General features: G+C 35.6%; 2 protein-coding genes across 2 annotated transcripts in view; one reads left to right on the forward strand and one right to left on the reverse strand.

The window, feature by feature from the left end:
• Nucleotides 1-21345, forward strand: part of AHCTF1_1 (Protein ELYS) — a 63890-nt gene that overhangs the window by 35808 nt on the left and 6737 nt on the right. The window contains exons 14-21 of the mRNA XM_051210835.1: nucleotides 2985-3086; nucleotides 6337-6835; nucleotides 7828-7958; nucleotides 9192-9916; nucleotides 14276-14488; nucleotides 16889-17030; nucleotides 18853-19288; nucleotides 20537-20652. Of these exons, the coding sequence (XP_051072911.1) occupies nucleotides 2985-3086; nucleotides 6337-6835; nucleotides 7828-7958; nucleotides 9192-9916; nucleotides 14276-14488; nucleotides 16889-17030; nucleotides 18853-19288; nucleotides 20537-20652 (2364 nt within the window). The remainder of the gene's footprint in view (nucleotides 1-2984; nucleotides 3087-6336; nucleotides 6836-7827; nucleotides 7959-9191; nucleotides 9917-14275; nucleotides 14489-16888; nucleotides 17031-18852; nucleotides 19289-20536; nucleotides 20653-21345) is intronic.
• On the reverse strand, nucleotides 1678-3786 carry AHCTF1_2 (Protein ELYS; the record flags this gene model as incomplete). Its single annotated transcript, XM_012939234.2, has 2 exons — nucleotides 1678-2122; nucleotides 3674-3786. 2 exons carry the CDS (start codon nucleotides 3784-3786, stop codon nucleotides 1678-1680), a joined length of 558 nt encoding a protein of 185 aa, XP_012794688.2.

Here is a 21345-nt window from a genome sequence, read left to right on the forward strand (position 1 = left end):
GATGTTATTCAAAGAGTATAATCCAGTAAAATAAGTTTGGGAAGAGGAAAAAAAGGGACATGAAGAATTGAGAAGATTAGAATTTGGGAGAACACTTCAATGATAGTAATATAAAAAAGAAAGATGCCGTATAAGGATATAGTACAGGAAGGAAGAAAGATGTGAAGCAATTTTGATCTCATAGTTTAAGGGAAGACAAAGAGTTTAAACACCTACGCCATTGTGATCGATTCTAAGCCATGTTGCCCAGAGTCTCCAACCATTGGTTACAATAGTCGCACGGACTCCAACCAAGTAGTCTGTATCTACACACGTATCACCCAATCCTCTACCTGGGATTAAACATAGGATCTATAAAAAACAGAATGTGGTGCAGGTATGAAGATAAAATAATTTCAATTTTAGACATCCCTAATGCCCAGTTATTAACTTATTGAGGAAAATTAGAGAAAACATCAATCATATCGAGTGATTTGATCAATGTAGTTTATCTATGAACCTTTGGTATTTAACTTTGTATGGGACTCAATAGAGTGGAACTATTGTCTAGTTTCTTATAGATTTTATTGATTTTCCAGTTGATTATCTAAGTATTCATTAGTCTAGAAATTTAGTAATAGCTGTCTTGTTTTGCCAGTAGTCATGTTAATATGGCTAATTTCATTTTGGATCGTCACATATAGACATCATTTACAAAAACCTTTGTAAAATTAGTCGTTTCGCTTTTGTTTGAAATTCTTTAACGGTGTATACCTTCAGTCTTAAATCAAGTTCAACCCAGTATCTTTAGATTTAATCGATTGTAACAGGATTGATATCATTAATATTGAAGATACCTTATTGGAGTTGAAATAATGTTAGAATAATGACTATAACACTAACCGGTAAATGATGATTGACTGATAGTTATCTACAAGACGGAATTGTTTTAAGTAAACCACCAGTCAGTCAGCTACAACGTAGGGCCACGCACATATATTTTCGGTCCAAGTTGCCATACATTATTAGCACAGCAAGATGAATACAGATGAAGTTTCACTACTTCACCAATTGATTTGTCATCCTTACCTAGTATCCGTTTCTTAACAACTACATTACGTACTCGGTGGTCCCAGGATATACGAGCAATGTTTCGAAGACATCTATGATCGAATACTAGTAGCCTACGAACATCTACTCTTACCGGCTATATTTCACTGCCATAAAGTAGGACAGAATGAATTGCTGCTCAATAAACCCGTCGTTTATTTGATAGACCGTTACAAACCACTTAACATAGCTGGTTCCACAAAGAGAAATGACACAATGATCGATCATACTGATTTTCATGAAATCAACAACTATTCAACAATAGACGAAGCAATCCAAACATTCTAATCCATTTAAACAATTTTCTTAAGAATAAATTCATTTTAATTTAAAAACAAACAAAAATTACACTGTACAACAAAATGCACAGTACAATACACTTCTATCCAATTTACATGTTCCAATGAATATGGATTACATATAAAAACACATAAGGTAACAAATAATCAATATTTTCCCCCTTCAACATTGAACGGTTAAAACAAAACTTCACAAAAACATATTGTCTTACTTTTTCTTTTACAAAGATCCCCCAAAAAAACCCCAGTTTCATAGTATATGATTACAATGTATAGTATTAAGTGATTACTAAACAGCTGAAGAATCATAACGTTTCGGTGGTCTAACACGTCTAGTTGATCGACGTACAGTTTCTGATGAATCAGTCATAGAACTTGTTACAGATGAATTATCATCATTATCATCCATATCAATTGGTTGATATGGATGATGATAATGATGATAATTATCTTCTTGATGAAGACGATCTAAATGATCAATAATAGATTCTGTTGTTTGTTGTGAAGAATGAGTAGAGATTTTATGATGAGGATGTTGATCACGTGTTTTGCGTGATTTTACTGTAACTTTTGGAGTAGTATCTTCTTTATTATCAACATCATTATTAGTTAACTGATAAGTAGTTTCTTTAGTATGAAATTGATCTAAAACAACCATTGGATTTTGTAATTTTGTAGGTGTGAAAATTGGGGTTTTAGTAAGAGAAGTTGTATTGTCAAGCTCAATTAAGTATCTGTCAAAATGAAATTCAAATACATCAAAATAAGTGTAAACATTTTACAGTAAAGTACTATTTTAATAGATATTGGTCGAATAGAGATAAACTCCATAGAAAAGGAGAAAGGGATCAAATAGGGATGACTAAATCAAACTATAGCATTAGTTCATGAATCTATCCTGACCGTTGTTGCTACCTTGACGTGGTAGTCGGACTTTCCGATCGTGATGAACCAATCGAGCTATATTGGCTGGAAAAATCGTTCCTCAACGTCCTACCATGTCAAATAGGTCGGTTGAAGAACGGTAAGACGGAAAGCAACAAACCTAAGGTTCGAAGGTGAAGTCGTACTGCTGACTGTACAGAGGTGTGACAGCAGTAAGATGTTTCCTTTAGACAACCAGCATAACAGCATGGATGCCTTCCCACAAGGAGGGGTGGGGTTAGAAAGGTCGACCTTAGAAATGCACACCTCGCCTTATCCCAAGAATATCCACCTCCGGCGACAAGGTCTCAATAAGTACAGAGCTAGCACGAAAATTACTCACAAAAAGGTCATATGTGACCGACCTCAAGCAATTATCCCTTGGGCACTGCGGTCACACTCTCAGGTCACTAAGACCACTTGTAATCCAATTTCCTTTTCACGTACCTCCAGAAGAACCCTTCCACGATGTGGGCAACTGGGAAGTGATAACCGCCCTTATACCTCTAACAGCACTCAAGACCACTGTATTCAAATAAGCCACCACATGATTTTGTATGCAATAAAGGCAAAAAAATATCGGGTAGAATTCATTTTTCTTAGATGTAAAATAATTTGTACAAACAGTTTAACTTACATCTTAATTTTTTTTCATATTTTCAATTTCTATAGTGTCGTTATGTAATGTCTTTATTTATCAAAGAATTCCCTTCGGTTTATTCTCTTATCCCTACAATTATAACACTTTGGCTTATGGATCGTGGTTATTTTCAAGTAAATTAGAAAAAACAATTGTATTCATGTATTAATGATTAATTTGTATATTTGTTGTATGTTTTGTGTTTATTATTATTACCTTGTAATCTTGACTTTCTTTAATGTGTACTTAGATCGATTAGGAAGATGAAGTGTAGTTGGACTAAATGAATGCACTTTGATGGAGTTTTGTTCTCTGAGCTAGATGATTTAGTCGTAGAGCTTCCATTGTTCTTCTGAACGACATCATCAGCACAAACTTCAGATAGAAGTTTGAAGTTCAGAAGAATGATGAAAGCTCCACGACCAAACCATCCAACTCAGAGAACAAAACTCCATCAAAATCATCCACTTGAGCTACAAATCTTCTCCACTATCTCGAATTCACTTTGATTTATATATACATTTTTTAATTGGATAGTAACAATGTCACTTGTTTCTGAAACTAAAGATAGAATAGTACAAAACACCAAATAAGAGGTACACCTACTTTGGTTCTGTTTATTTATTTACTATTTATTTAAACACATAAACATTAGTACAATGAAGCACCAAATAGATATGCTCCACACTTCCTCATTCGATTTGTGTGAGGGTTGGGATACTGCTTGAGTGCCCAAACCGGAACAGGTGGTTTTCTTAGCGGGCCACGCCCAGAGCCTTCGACATAAAGATCTGATCGACAAGGCAGTGGAGCATCGTAAGGAGATGCAGTCATATGGTAGCCGGTGACCAATAATTGGTTCATACGCCATTTGTTCCTTCAGGATCGTGGGGCCCGTGTTTACGATTGGTCTGAAATCAGGGTATTCCAACTCCCCTAAGTGGATCCTGTGTATTCACCAACGCAGTTAAGGCGTCGTACATTTGCTTTTTGTCCTCTCAACTTCACAAACAACACCCTTGGTGCGAGAAGGCAATGAGTAGGACTTCCCTGGAAGTGGTTGTATGCACGTGGCCATATGAGAGGATTTGGAGAGGGAGAGCTGACTCTCCCCACTCTCGGCTGTTCTAGGGCGTTTGGGAGCTACACCTACTTCGGTTTTGAACTAAGTATGGCTCATGTTTATTTACCCACTGAATGAGTTAATTTAAAGTTCTTATTTTTTTTTAAAAGAGTAGATAGTCATAAGGTGTATGTGTATATTGGTTATGTCTACAAGTACCTAATACTAGTGACTATTGCAGGTAAATAGGTTTTCATTAAAGACCTTGAATATGAATCAACCAACTAGTGATACAGATAGAATCTTATACTAGTCCCGTTCTTCGAGATAATTAAGCATAAACAACGTAGAATCTGATACGGATGTTTATTGACTGGAATTGTCACATTGCTAAATCAAGACGTTGAGAGGAAATGAACACATAAAAACGTAGGGGAATTAACTTAAAAACATCTGTTGAAATGGTAAGGTAAAAATATGAAAAATGTAGGTCAAAACGAATAATTACCATTAATAAATGAAACGTTATGAACTATATGAAACTGAAGATTTATTGATAAATGAAGGATATCAGTATAGGGTTGTAGAGATAGTTTAGTTTAGATTGATATCATGAATGGATCAATGTTAGACTATCATTCAAAACCTGAAAGCACTGGACGGCTCACTAGTAACTGACTTCAAGACAGATTTCCTGGAGTTCTAGTGAGAAGTCGTGATCAGCAAAGTTCAACTGTGTCTGTTGTGAGGCAAATATTCACCAAAGACAATTCTGGACGGTCGCACAATATTGTGGATTGGTTCAAGTTAGACATTAACACCGTTGAATGTCGGCTCACAGTGGTCTAGGGGTTAACCATTGGCGCGTGAGACCGAAGGTCTTGGGTTCGAATCCCGCGTGTGGGATCGTAGATATGCACTACTGGGGAATCCCATACTAGGACGAGACGGCCGTCCAGTACTTCCAAGTTTTCAGTGGTGGTCTAATATTGATCCATTCATGATATCAATCTAAAATGAAAAATAATTATAACTGTGATTGCGAGAAATTTCAGTCCATTTCATCCAGCGTTTCTATTTACATAAAATGCGATTATCATGCATATTCTTATGAAGAAATTCAAAATTACTAACAGAGCTTCGTTCAGTTGTAGATAACTTCACTGGCAAATGTTATGCCTTCGGTTGACACTATTCCTAGTACTCTCACAATCCACTTGTATGTTAGCTCGTGTTATATATCATTCTCACAACTGCATACTAACTTATTAGTACAAGCTCATCTTATCATTGAACAGTTTAGTTGTTTTATGATAGAATGTATTGTTTGTTCAAAGCCAACAGTCAATAGTATATACAGATTTTTCAATACTGTACACTTAATTTTGATGTTATAGACTCTTTTGTTTTTAGTAACCTCAATTAATGTGTAACCCCCATACTAAGTGAACGAATTCGCATCAGTAGTCATTATTTTGATTATATTGGTTATTTTGTCTCAACCCCTGTAAACGTTTTGATCAATGTTTCTGTTGCAATTGACGTCTGAAATTAGAATGACTGAATGGATCCCAGATATCATTTCATACATCATTATTTCTTAATTCTACTTAAACTATCTTCTATTTCAAAGTATCGGAAGAAAAATATAGCGAATAGACCTATGAAGGTAATCACTTTCAGACACACTATGGTAGATTGGTCAATTGCAGGGTAGTAAGACTAAAAGTAATAAACCTAAGTTCAGAGGATGAAGTCTTTTTATCTCACTTTACAAGAGTATAACATCACTAAGGTGTTTCTCTCACACATTTGGCATTTTCATTGATCTTGTCTTTTCACATTAAAAGGGGAAGGTAAAGAGAAAGGTCGGCCCTAAAAGTATAGCATACCTCACATTGTCCTACAGGTTTCCATCGTTCATGGTAAGGTTTAGAAAGTACAGAGCTGACACATCACTAACACTACTCATAAAGAAGACACTATTTGACTGCCTTTGAGCAGTTGTTCTTTTGGTTCTGCAGTCACATTCCCAGGTTGTTAAGACCAATCCTAACCCGATTTCTTTTTCACTTCCTTCAAGAAGGTGCATCATTTCACATTGTGAACAATCTGTGAGGGATAACCACCATCATACCTCTAGTAACATCCAAGATTAATTTGTACTGGACAAAGATGATTTCATGTGGAACAGTTAAATCATACACTTCGAATGATTTCAATATTATTATCATCTTGTATTTATTTTGTTTGAAATAACCTAATACATAACACACTTTTGTTTTTAAAGAAATCCATTTTTTTCCCATTCTTAATTCCAGGAGTCCATATCCTCTGATATCATATCTTTCATTATGAACTCTACTGAAATACAATCATCAATATCATCATACTATCAAATCCATAACGATCTTTTTCCAAATCAAACTAATTTAATTATACATTTATTCAAGAAATATGGTCAAGGAGATTTAATACATGAATTACTGAAACATTTAACCAATTATAATAATAACAATTCTTCATCATTAGATTACAATCCAAACAACTTGAAAGTACAACTGTCATTTCAACAGTTATTCAATAAGATTACTACTATTACTCCTACTACTAATTCTACTATTATGAATAATAATAGTGATCATAAATTAAACATGAAACCTATTGGTGCTCCATATTTGGCTTTATCAAAATTACGTAATTTAATTCATAAAATGAATCGTTTACACAACCAAACACCTTTACCAACGAAAGTATTGAATTCTGTTGATAAATTAGCTCGTAATTCTTTAATTCAATTAGCTGAAATATGTAGACAAGGTGAGATGATGTTTATAAGCAAAGATAGATAGTGGGATCCAGGATATGCGTTTCGTCAGCTGGATGTACTTGCATCTCAGAGAGTTGATGTTCACTCCGGGATTCGAATCCAGAACCGTTCGCTTCGAACGCTATTGCGTTATCCATTTAGCTACTGAGTCGTGATAGCCACTTGCTTGTGCAATATCAAATGGATTTATATTGTCATTTTTGTTTAATGAAACATAATACCAGTTATCATGTCTGTTAATTTCGTTGATGATGATATCTAGGTTGATATCGAAACGTTTCCTATATGACAATAATGTAATGTGTATAAATTATTTCAGTTTTTAATGTTTTCTGATTAAGTTTTGATTAGTAACTAGCATAGAAGTCCAATACATGCGTAGGACTCGTTAAGTGAATATACCCGTTGACGTCTACATTACTATTCTAATGCTGTACCTATTACTTCAAACTTCAGAGACTTATAATCTAGATTACTGAGTTATGATAATCACTAACTCAATATTTTCATTTAACAAGCCTATTATACTAACAGAAACGGATCAGATGCAAAATATGAATATCAGTAGTAAAAAAAATATAGATCTTCACGTATAATAATTCAGGAATGATAGGCTTTTTTTGCGTGTTATTTCGAATCAACGTAATATTGTTTCTCAACATAAGGGAGTTTGCGGGGATTCATAAGTTCTATAGTCTACATCACGCATCAACCACCAAATGTCAAGTCAGTAGTCTAAATGTTTAGCGCTCTTCATGAGACCCGAAAGTCTTGGGTTTGGTCCTCAATGAGGTCATGGGTACTCACTGCTGAGAAATCCTGTATTACTACAATGAAACAGTTACCTAGTTTTTAATGATTATTTAACTAAGACATGTTCTTGGTTTAAACTATGAAATTCTATTTGTACTCCTTAGATGTTTACTGCATTAATCGATTTTATCTCTTTGTTTCCTTGGTTTTTCTTTCTTGATTTATTTAGCTGGTCGTTTAAGTGATTTGATTAGTTTAGGTTTAAATAGTTGGGAAGCAAAAGTATTATTTGAATATTATGAAAAAACTGGACAACAGAATTTATTATTTCATTGTTTAATTGCACGTTCAAAATATCAGGTTAGTATTTGTATCTGTAATTTCAATTGTGTTTCCGTATCTGTGTACATAAGTATGTATACACTTGGGTACATCTTTGATAATTCAAAATTGATGGGCAAATCTAGTGTATCCGAGATTTAATATAGTGCCTTAATATTTTTTTTTAACCTAATATTGACCTTTAAGGCCTCTAAATGCCTTGATATGACCGAGGGTAGGAAGAGTCCGCTCTCCGCCGAGAAATACTCTCACATGACCACACATACACAACCATTGCCGGGGAAGTACTAGTCACTGTTTTCTCGCGGCAAGGGTGTTATTTACGAAACTGAGAAGGAAAGTGAATATTTGGCTTTTAAACCAGGTTGGTGGATATGAGGGATGCATCTAGGGGAGTTGGAAAACCCTAATTCCAAACCAAAGGTGCACATGGGCTGCAGGATGCTGAAGGAACAAATGGAGTTCGAACCTACTGTTGGACACCGACTACCATGAAACAGCATCTTCTAACGTTGCTCCACTGCCTTGTGGATTAGACCTTTAGGTCGAAGGCTCCTTGTGTGGCCCCCTAAGAAAACCACCTATTTCGGTTTGGGCAGTATCACAGCCCACACACAAATCAATGATAACTGTTTGGCGCGTATGTATTTAGTACCTCCTTGTACAAATTTTTATGTTTTTAGATAAATAAATCAATGAAAAACATCAAATATCACCACTCTCAACGAATGTATATCAAAACAGTTTTTGAATTAGTTAGGGGCGGCCAAACCAAAACGTGGCATCAGTGCTTGAAGTCACTAACTTCTACTCTGATCCATGTTGTTAGATGCATTCTACTTGGTTGGCGTCCAGGTTACTATCATAATCAATGGTTTGAGACTATGTGTGACATGGCTCAGAATCGATCACAATGGTGTAGGTGTTTACACTCTTTGTCTTCCTTTAAACTACGAGCTTAAAATCGCTTCATCATATCTTTCTTTGTACGAGCTAATTCTTTCTTCCCGTACTATATCCTTTTATGGCATCTTTCTTTTTTATATTATTACCATTGAAGTGACTACTTCTATGAATTTGGTGTTTATCTTGTTGTGGTAATGAGGTATGGCAACTTGGACCGATGCATAATATGTACTTGGTCCTACATTGTAGCTGACTGACCTACAATCTTATATTCAAATGTTTACAGTCTATTCCTGTACAATATTTTGTTGAATGACAACTTTTTCTTTTCTTGTTAATTTGTAGACTGCCTTGGAAATATTTAATAATTACCATGGTGTTTTACCATATCATAAAACTAGATTGTTACATGGTAATACAACTAATCCAACTGTTGATCATGATGAACATGTTCAACGGTTACAACAACTTGATTTAATGATACAATTAATGAATTCATGTCTTCCATTATTAAATACAAATAATGAATTCAATAAAAAATCTATTCCATCTAATTATTCTAATCAAATGGATCATTATAAAGCATTAGCAAATGAATATGTTAATATGGATGATATTCAAACGAATTCTGAATCATCTTCATTAATTCCTCATCATGATGATGATCATCATAATAATAATTTGGTTGATAATAACATATTCGAATCAATTCATCATCGTCAACCATCATCATCATCATCATTCACCCAATCACAATCATCATTACCACAAATGGATCATGGGAATTTTATCGCTTATAAACAAACTACTCCATTAATATATCCATTAACTGATTTAAAGAAATCGAATCAATTAAAAAAACCTACATCAAATAAGTATCAATTGAATTCTCGTATTGGTAATCCGTATTCATATGACGATATGGATGATAATCATGATGATGATGGTGATGATGATCGTCATCTCATAGAAGATGAAATTATTAGAAATAATCGTATTAACAAATCTAATTCATGGTTATTAACTACAAATAAAAAAAGTCGACAAGAATTTTGGAATACATTCAAAGAGTTAGTTTCCTGTTGTGTTTTTTTTGTTGTAGTAGTTTTGTTTCTTTTTTTGTCTTGATCTAACGGTCAGCAGCAGAGGAGTTGGAAAACCTTGATTCCAAACCAATGGTGCACATGGGCTCCAGTATCTTGAGGGAAAAAATGACGTATGAACCAATTATTGACCACTGGCTACCATGGGATTGTATCTCCTTACGTCGCTCCACTGCCTTGTGGATCAGACCTTCAGGTCGAAGGCTCCGGGTGTGGCCCTCTAAGAAAACCACCTGTTTCGGTTTAGGCACCCGGGCAGTATCACAGCCCTCATACACGTCGAATGATTTATGTGTCGCATATGTATTCCGTGCCTCCTTGTACCAATATCTATGTGTTCAAATAAAATTAGCGGAACAATGTAAAGAGGTATTTCAGTTGTAATCAACTAGTTGGTTGTATAGTTTCATAAATAAAAAATATTCAGCCTCTAGTTGAAGCTATTTTGTCGGGGATCAGTTTAATTTATTAGTTGTGTTCGTCATGGATTGATCTTAGTTTTGATACTATTTAAAACTAGGAAACACATTAGACATCCGTTGAATCTTAACGTGAGACTCTTTAGCAGAGCTCACTTACGACCTTGACCTAAAATGTCTATCACTAATGGTGTTAGATGATGGTCACTCTATATCGCAATTTGATTGAAATTGGAATTGTACCTTCGTTCATTGACCTGATGGTTCTAATGGTAAAGCGTTCGCTGTTGGACCTGAAGGTCCTAAATTCAATACGTGGTGTAATCATTGTTGCAGACAATTTATGTGTTTGTCGTGTCAGTTATTATGTTAAGCCCATATACTTTATTCTAACTTTGGGACAGCCCAATCTATTCGTTCTACTTGAGTCATATTTTGACCTTGTTAATTATTCGCTTATCAGTCTTGATTGTTTTTATATGAGCGCATATGTTTGTACACTTCATACCCCATGTCTCATCACATGTCTGTAGTTTATTTTGTCTGCCTATAAATATTGAGTAACGCCTGGCTAAAAGTGAGTTGGCTTACCGGCTATCTCTACCGCACTGCATTTTGCTTTGTTCCATTAGATTCACTTTACATACAAAATATATGTATTGAAAGGCCATTCTCGTTAATTGACTAATCTAAGTTCCGTTATTGACTAACGTGATTTAAGTCGATGATTGTATACGAGGATAGGTGATAACAAACATTCATACGATCTAAATGGAGTCAGATCCACGGGCCACTAAATGTTCCAGACTGGGATGAAGAAGCTGTCCAGCAGTTCTTGATTTTCAGTGGTACTCTAACTCCGTTCTGTGATCAATATAATTTACATCCACTTTTACGTTTAAATGTACATGATAACAGATAAACAAAGTTTTGCTGAGGTAAATTACTAACTGAATAGAAGAAAATGAGCAGTGAAAATAATTGTTTACCTTGATAAAATATGCCATGTGTCATGGTTGAGTAAAATTATTAGAGGTAAATCAAAAAATAGTAGTTTTGTTCGATCAATCAGTTGTACTCATCTGACAAGTGTGTATTACTCAGTCAGTGAACACAGTGGTCTTGAGTGCTGTTAGAGGTATAAGGGCGGTTATCACTTTCCAGTTGCCCACACCGTGGAAGGGTTCTTCTGGGGGTACCTGAAAAGGAAATTGGATTAGAGGCGGTCTCATTGACCTGAGAGCGTGACCGCAGTGCCCAAGGGATAACTGCTTGAGGCTGGTCGCACACGGCCTTTCGTGGGAGGTTTTTGACGTGTTAGCTCCGTTCTTCAAAGGGCCTTACCGCCGGAGACGGATATTCGTGGGATAAGGCGAGATGTGCATTTATAGGGTCGACCTTTTCTAACCCCACCCCTCCTTGTGGAAAGGCAGCCTTGCTGTTATTATGGTTGTATGAAAGAACACCTTACTGCTGTCACACCTCTGTACAGTCAGCAGTACGACTTCACCTTCGGACCTCAGGTTTGTTGCTTTTAGTCTTAGCGTTCTTCAACCGACCTATCTGTCATGGTAGAACCTTGAGGAAGGATTGTTGCAGCCAGTATACCTCGATTGGTTCATCTTGATAGGCAATCCCGACCACCACATCAAGGTAGCAACAACCGTCAGGAGGTGTATTAGTTCAAGTTGCTGTGCCATATTAACACAGCAAGATGGAATTCTGAAGATAAATACCAGGTTACTAGAAGCTGAAAGAGCATCAGCAGTAACAGAAAAGATTAGGTATAGAAAAGGAGAAAAAGTATAAGGAGATTGTAGGACTCAGGTTCCAAAGAAAGACAAGAAGTGAATGGATATACGCCATTATGAATAACTCTAACCATTGGCTATAATAATCTTGCAGACCCCAATCAGGTAGTCTGCACTAACCCATACGGTTCAGTTAAGGAGTCAGCGTCTTCATGGACTGATGCCATGTCTTGGTTTGGCCACGCTTGACTTTCTCCCAAACCACTTCTATACTAGACAACATCGCCCATCGACGTTAACAGTGGTAGGGATATTTGTCGCACATGTCCAACCACTTGATTTGATGAAGATTTACAACCTCATCAGTCGCTTTACCATCTTCACCTTCTCATTTTTCCAATGATGACAGAAGTATATTTTTAGTTATGTGTGTATTAGTTATTCATTTTGTGAGTGACAATAATAATAAGAAGAAAAATTCTGTTTTCACTTCGTATATAGACTTCGAGCTATACATCTAATTTGATTTTGTTGCAACATGGTCGATAGCATTCGATCCGCACTAATAAGGACTAGATACGCATGATATTGATCGCCACCCAGTGATCAATCAATTGTGATTCTATGACCTAATTGGTTCAATTGCAGAGCTTTCATCAGTACTTAATTTGTTTAGTAGTAAGCTTCCATAAACGCTAAATCATTCCGCTATGGTGTCCTTTTCAGTTGGTTGTTTCTGTAGTTTTCGTTTTGCTTTTTTGTCTTTTTTTCTAAGTCAATTTTCGTGTTCGATTGAGCTCTGATAATGTGGTTGTTTGAATTTTTTCTTATGGGTTGATAAATCGGTTCGATTTTGATCTGCAAACTGATTGTCGATAGACCTGAATACCATGCTTTTTGAAATTTTCTAACATTGAAAGTTTCTCGGTCCAGAATTTCGATGTTTTTCCCAGTTGAATTCACGTCCTTGATTGCCTAAATGTATTAGTATTAGCAATAACGTAACTCGTCGTTTCACTGATAATTTATTTTTGTATATAAGTTTATGGGCGCCCATTTTATCTAATATAGTGGTTACCTCAGTTGGTATAGGCTGCTTTCTAGATGATATTACATAAGTTTTCTTTCTATATTACGTATTCCGATCTGCCTAAGAAAGGGGTGACGTGATAGCGTTTATTTATATGTAACATTGATACCAATAGGTTTCTTTTAAGACTTAGTAATTGATCTACTGTTCTATGACTCCAATTTCTCATTTCTACGGACTGGCTTTTTCTTTATTTTGGAGGTATTAGTTTTGGTAAAATACTCAAATTTGTGTCATATTATATTTAGGGAAGGGGTTTCTATTTGCATAATTTTTTGTTAACGTGAGAAATCTTTAGGAAAACCTAAAAGAATATCAATTGGAATTTACCGATAAAAGTATACTTTTATACAGTTCATTATTTGTTTAGAAGTTATATATGATTTACTTGAATCTCAGGGATCGTTTGGATTAATCACTTCTAGAATACTTTTATATATAGAAATAAAATGATTCCTCACCACATCACGTTCGCATATTCACAGTTATGGTTCATGGATTCATAAAATATGCGCACTCACAATTCCATACAAGATTAAACTGATAAGTCTTGCTAATTGAACTCTATATTCGGTTCCTAAGCTATTCTCATAACCCCCAAGCTAGAACTATACAGCGACCTGAACACGAAAGAAAAGGCACAAAATATGCGAGAAGCACTTTACTCCAAAGATTCGTTTTCGTACAGAAAATCTAGGGTTTTTGTAGTATTTCAGATGCCCTTGGGCATTCCGGAAAACTCCGAAATGCTACCAAACATAGTAGCAGTATGGTAATCAGCCAATCAGAAACTCAACATGTGACTTTTCACTTTCTTGATGTTTCTGGGTAAACTTCTAGTGGACGCCAATAGGATAAAATGCTTCTTAGTGTTTCCTGAGTCTTTCTTCTCTTTTGCGAGAAGTTTTCTTGATCACCCCAACATAAACTCATGACTTCCAAGTCTCATCATACAGGCTCTTTATATATAGATCGCTAAGTTGAAAATTAATTTTCTACATTATGATTATTATAATACTTAAATCATCTTTCTATAAAGTTGTCTTTGCTTACGTATTGAATATAGATTACAAGATCTTCATGAAAGCTGTGGATTAAATTCAAATATTTGGTTAAATGATAGTCGTTGTCGTCTAATGGATTATACTACTATTAATACTACTAATTCAACAGTAGTAACACCAACACAATCAGTTAATTTAAATGAATCTCGATTGAAATTAAATAAGAAACGTGAATTCCCTTCGAAAGATGATGATCTTGGCAAGTACTTGTTTAAGTAAGTTTGTTTATTTAATAAGATTTCCTTGTATTATGGCACTTTCTTTATCGTTCTAATCTGCTTTACGGATGCGAAGATTGGCCATTAAATGTAGACGATACTCGTAATTTGCTAGCATTTGACAACAGATGCCTTAGAAACATTGTTTGTGTCTTTTGGGATCACCGGGTAAGTAATAGTGAAGTCAAACGCAGGGTATAAGGGAATGATGATAAATCAGTCGATGAGGTTGTAAATCTTTATCGACTGAGATGGTTGGGCTACATGTTACATATACCTGAACACCGATTACCAAGACGCACAATGCTGACTAGTGTTTGGGATGGTTTGAAGAAAGTTAGGAGTGGTCAAACCAAAACGTGTCATCAGTCCACAAAGTCACTAACTTCTAGTCTAAGCCATGTTAGTAGATGCAAACTACTTGGTTGGGGTCCGCGTTACTATCGTAATCAATGGTTGGAGACTGTGTGACATGGCTCAGAATCGATCAGAATGGCGTAGGTGTATACACTATTTGTCTTCCCTTAAACTATGAGCTTAAAATAGCTTCATATCTTTCTTTTTACAAGCTAATTCTTTCTACCTGTATTATATCTTTATATGTAATCTTTCTTTTATATATTACTAACATTGAAGTGACTACTTGTATGAATTTGGTGTTTATCTTGTTTTGGTGATGAGGTATGGCAACTTAAACCGATGCATATATGTACCTGGTCCCACGTTGTAGCTAACGAACTGACTTTCTTTATCGACTTTTGTAAAAAAAAAAAAACATCTACGTGAACTCAGATTATAGGAACCTTATTTTACAAAACTTAGAGTATGGTATCTATTTCATCTTCTTTAGAAATACTCACATCTTCTTGGCAGTGTACTTGTTTCATCTCTTATTCTTTTGTTCCTTAGAACTTCTGATTATGCATACCAATTAATTGCCTTGTTTCAAATTTTTCTCAGTCAAAAATATTTTGACTAGAATCGTATTTACAAAGTCTCACAAATCCATTTTATTTGCAATCATTCCAACAACCAATTGGTGGTCGTAAAACACCAAAGACACTACATCCTACCTTTTCATAAACTTAATCGATCGATGTTTGTCTTGTTATTTTATCATCGTTGCAGGTTTCACTAACTCTAACGGTTGATTCCTGGATTCTTTTTTTTAGTAATGCAACCCCATCTTTCAAAGTAGCTTTGTCAGTCCTTTCCGTCGTACAAATTAGGCAACGAACTAGTGAACATTTCTTTTCAATGTCCAGATATTATCATCAAAATCCCAATACATGACTTTGTTTCATCACATTGTTATATCAGTGGTCGCATGAATGATAAAAATGAAGGATTTTACTATCGAATTTATCAATGGATCTCTTATACACATAATTGGATGTATGGAAATACATGTTCACAGCCTTTCTAGTTCTTCGTATTCGAAAATTTTTTTTTATTGAAACAGTCGATGAGACTATATTTTAATGGACGACCTGTGAAGGAATCTTGAGTGACCTTGAGAAATATCAACCAATCAGAAAACAGTTAGTATAGAGTTAAACTATACTATACGAAACCAAAGAATTAAAGGGGATGCGCTTCTTTTACTTGGTTCAAAATCTTGTCAACGTTAGAAAGCGGTTCAGAGGTTCTGAAATTGTAATGCATACGGTAGAGGATAACATCTATATGGTTCCATATTAGTAGGCCTCTGGAGTCATGATAAGGTCGCAAAAACTCTTTCAGCTTCGACCATATGGCTTCAAAATTGTTTATGTGCACTCTGGTTGTTGGGTCCACAAAATGCCGCTTGTGGATAACGACACGATGCACATAACCAAGTCTATTTAGGCATCTGTACGCTCTCCAATCTTCCACATATATTGTAATACCCGGCTGCAGCCAGTGTTACTGGTGCTTTTATTATCCAGTTCGCAACAATCATCATAAATTGCCTTAGTCCCAATCTGGATCGAGCGAGAAAAAAAACCTATTGTAGCAGACTTCTTCCTCCAATACATATAACATCGGAAGACAACATCATCACGGTGGTCTGCACAAAGACCACAAATCATTTGATTACCATAATCACAAATAAAGGAGTTTCTTAGTAATCCCATTTGTTTTAACCGCTCAATTATCATGTTTTCTCTCAAAATCTGCTGTGAACTGGTCGTAAGTGAACATCAGGTACTGAAATACACGCTGTGACATTGAATTCCTTCAAACGTTTCTGATTGGCTCGTCCATAAATTATAGTCTCATCAAGTGTTGATTATACTTAAGTCGTATCTCTAGTTGAAAAGAAAAATATTGTTCTTGTAATTTGTAATGTGTATGTATCGCTATTCTCATTGGAATAATCTACATTCTCTCTTCTGTTATTTTAATCATATCTAGATGTATCTATACACCACCATCTTGCGGACGTAAACAAATTCATTCAAATACAATAACAAATCGTTTAATGACATCTTCTAATTCATTATTCAACAATTCAATATCAAGTCCATTTAATCAAAAACCAATTTCTATATTAAAGGTTAGTGAATTGTTTTCTGTTGCTACTGAGTGTCCATGACTAAGATGATTTAAAAAAAAAAAGGTTAACTCCAAACCTTTAACAGTCGAGGATGTTGGATCCTCAGAGCTCACTTGGTAAAGGTCACATTTTTGTAGTTTTATTTTGAAGATTTGTGATAAGTCTTGCTGATTGAACACTAGATTAGATTCCTAAGTTCGTCTAGTAACCTCTAAACTAGATCTATACAGCAGCGTGAACACGAGAGAAAAGGCGTGAACTATGGAAGAAACGTTTTACTCTGAAGGTTCGTTTATGTACAGAAAATCTACGGTTTTTATAGTATTTCAGATGTCCTTGGGTTTCCGGAAAATTCTGGAACGCTACTAAACACAGTAGCCTTATAGGTAATCATCAAATCAGAAACTCGACATGTGATCTTTCACTTTCTAGATGTTTCTGACAAAACTTCTAGTGAATGCTGATTGAATAAGATGCTTCTCAATGTTTTCAAAGCTTTTTTCTAGGAGTTTTCTGAATCTCCACAACAATTTGAATTTCTCATTTTCACGCCAACGGTGCATATTTTTAACTTCAAATTGTATTTACCACTTCGGCAGACCTTAGTTATCATTGGTTCGTTTCCTATTTTAATACTCTATTTTTTGACGTTTCCTAAGGACATTATATACTGCATATATATGCTGAAGTTATGTGCTTGTTCGTTCTCTCGTCTGAATCTGGTCTTTTCCCTCTTGTTAGCAGGACTGGGGCTTAGTAATATAGTTTAGCTTGTCTTGTTGTTGTGTTGTCGACCTTTGTTCCATTCGTTAGTTCAGGTAATATCTTGATCTCTTCCGACGTAGTACTAACACACCACCTTTAGTTTTACAGATTTTTAGTATCAGTTATGAAATTCTTTAATTACAGTGCTCAGGTGAGAAATACAACTCGTATACAGATCTTGGATGATAGTGCCCAACTAACTCTCTCTTTACTTTTTCGTTTTTGCTGTTTTATCAACATTATTTTTAGTAATAATTCAGATTCTTTTTAAGACCTCACTAATATGTGAAAGACATACTCAGTGGTCTAGAGGTTAAGCGTTCGTGCGCGGGACCAATAGGTTCTGGGTTTGAATCGCACTGGGTGGTTATCGTGGATGTACACTGCTGAGGAGTCCCACAATAGAACAAAACGGCCATTCACTGCTTCCAGGTTTTCCATGATGGTCTAGCTTCAACTAAATCATGATCTCAGCTATTAGATTATTAATACTTTACGGTTGTCCACATCAACACTTTTTAATCTTCCATACTAGAAACTATCAGAATCATTACATAGTTCATTTTAATTCCATATTGTTGTGCTTGGATGGTCATTTGGTAGACTGGATCAATAGAAATTGATCAGTACTTAGGGGATTATGATGCAGTTTTGGTGAGACTATAATTTATGAACGACCTTTGAGCGACGTTAAAGTGACATTGAGAGTTTCCATCTAATAACTAGGACCGAATGTGGGTTATAAACCAGTGTGATGAATAAGAATTATGATTTACAGTTCATGGTTAGAGTTAAGAATTAGATTAAGGATTTTCATCACGAACTGACATCAGCTATAATGCTAAAACTCTATTTATCCAAATGGATGAGTGAATTTCGCGCGAAAATCTAAGTCCTGTTATCTTAGATCTGATTGATTCGTCCGTAAATTGTAGTCTCACCTCAATTTTTATATATGATAAACTGTGTAATAATTTGATTATTTAAACATTGATTCATTGTTAGTAGTACCCATTTACTATTAGTACCTTTTTATTGTTGTTGTTGATATGTTTAGACTAAAATGTGTTTATCGAATAAAGAAATTTCGGTTTCGACAATGGTTGACTCTATGAAAACGACGATTACAACAACAACAACAACAACAGCAGCAGCAGCAGCGACGATTGTTTCTTCTTCATCTTCATTACCATCATCTTTATTATTCTCCACTTCTTTGAATCCTGTCGTATCCTCCTCCTCCTCATCCTCCACATCATCATCTTTATCACGTTCAACATATACAACAAATGTAACAAATTGTAGTAATATAAAAAATTCATCACATCTAATGAATGAAAATAATTTACTAAGAAATGAATTAAATCTTATTAAAAATACTACTGATCAAGAAATCAGTAATAAAATTTATGATAATAATAATGATGATTGTAATATTGATGAGGATGATGATGATTGTGATGTCACGTTAAATTTATCAACTGTTCGTCCAAGTAAGTACAAGTTGATAATAATTTATGTATATTAAAAGAGTAACAAGTTGAGAGAACAGAAAAAAAAGCGAAAGAAAAGAATAGTGTTACTATCACCAATAATGATCTTTCTTTAGATCTTAAGTTTCAGTTATTATGCATGCCTTATCCATACCTCCCCGCCCCAAATGCCCTGGTACGGCCGGGAGTGGGGAGAGTCAGTTATACCTCCCAAAATACTCTCACGTGGCCATGCGTATGCAGCTACTCCCACAGAAGTCCTAGTCACTGCCTTCTCGTGGCATTACTGTTGTTTACGAAATTGAGAAGACGAAAAGAGAATGTCCGTCGCTTTAACCAGGTTGGTGGATACAGAGTATCTACCTAGGGGAGTCGGAGAACCGTAGTTCCAAATCAGTGGTGCACATGGACTCTAGAATCTTGAAGAAACAAATGACGTATGAACCTATTATTGGTCATCAGTCACTATGAAACTGCATCTCTTGACGTTGTTCCACTGCCTTATGGATTAGACCTTTAGGTCGAAGGATCCGGAAATGGTCACCTATTTGGGCACTCGTGCAGTATCACAGCCCACATACAAATCAATTGACTTGTGTGACGCGTATGTATTCGATGCCCTTTTATACCAATATTTATGTGTTCTTGATTAAGATCATGAACCGATTGATGTTAGACCACCACTGAAAAACTGGGAGCACTGGACGGCTGTTTCATCCTATTGTGGGACTCCTCATCACTGTGCATCCACGATCCCGCCTGCGGGATTCGAACCCTGGGTCTCCAGTCTCGCGCGCGAACGCTTAACCTACTGGACCACTGAGCCGGCACCCAATGGTGTTAATGTCTAACCTCAACCAATCCACAATATTACTCGATCGTTCACCATTGTCTTCAGTGAGTTACTATCTCACAACAAACCCGGTTGAACACCACTGGTCACGACTTCTCATTAGAATTCCTGGAATTACCTCTTGAAGACAGTTACTAGTGAGCATATGTTAGTTAATATCAGAAGGGGTTTTGTGGATAATATATTAATTTTAATAGTTGAATTCATGGGCCAATTAAAGCTAGACCACCATGGAAGCACCGGACATCCATTTCGTTCTATTATGAGACTCTTCATCAGTTTTACCATGATGGTCCAGCTCATTTTATTTTCATTTTTAAACTAATTTTCCCCATAATAATCATCTAAATTATTTTCCTTTATAAAAAAAACAAACAAACAACAATCTACTTTAGGTATTGTGAATACAGAGAAATTTCAGCATAAATTATTACAGGATAATGTAAATAATAAATGTAATGAATTCACTTTCTCCGCTCCTCATCGTCTCTCTTTAACATCATCGAATACAGTAAGTTATTTTTGTTGTTGTTGTTGTTGTTGTTTTTTCTGTTTCCACCTGGTTTCAATTCTTTTTTTTTCTTGAATTTATATTCATCATAGTTTATAGTTGTGAGTTGGGTGGTGGATACCCAATGAAGTGTCCCATATTATAAAGTCAAACAGTTGTACAGTACTTCATAGTTTTCAATATAAATTCGTGTGTGAGGTTGTAAATCTTCACCGACTGAGATGGTTAGACTATATACAATGCTAAATAATGTTGGGGATGGTTGGAAATACGTTAAGGGTGTCTAAATTAAATAGTCGGCCTGTTTGAATATCTGGGCTACTTGTTCTTGCTATCAATGGTGTAGGAGTACATTGGAAGAAAGTTAGGGGTGGCCAGACCAAAACATGGCACAAGTCCATGAAGTCACTGACAAATGGACTGAGCCATGCCGGTAGGTGTAGACTGTCTGGTTGAGAACCGCGAGACGATAACAACCGAGGGTTAGAGACCTTGAATGACATGGCTCAAAAGCGTTTGCAGTGGTGTGAGCAGGTGCATCCACTCTTTGTGTTTTCCCAAATTCTAATCTTCTCAATTCTTCATGTCCCTTTCTTTTTTTCTCTTTCCAAATTTATTTCACTGGATTATACTCCTTGAATAACATCTTCAAACCCTAATGTTTCCGATTACTGCTTATACTCTTACTACCTC

Source organism: Schistosoma haematobium, chromosome 1 (genome assembly GCF_000699445.3).
Source record: "Schistosoma haematobium chromosome 1, whole genome shotgun sequence".
In the NCBI taxonomy this organism is placed as follows: domain Eukaryota; kingdom Metazoa; phylum Platyhelminthes; class Trematoda; order Strigeidida; family Schistosomatidae; genus Schistosoma; species Schistosoma haematobium.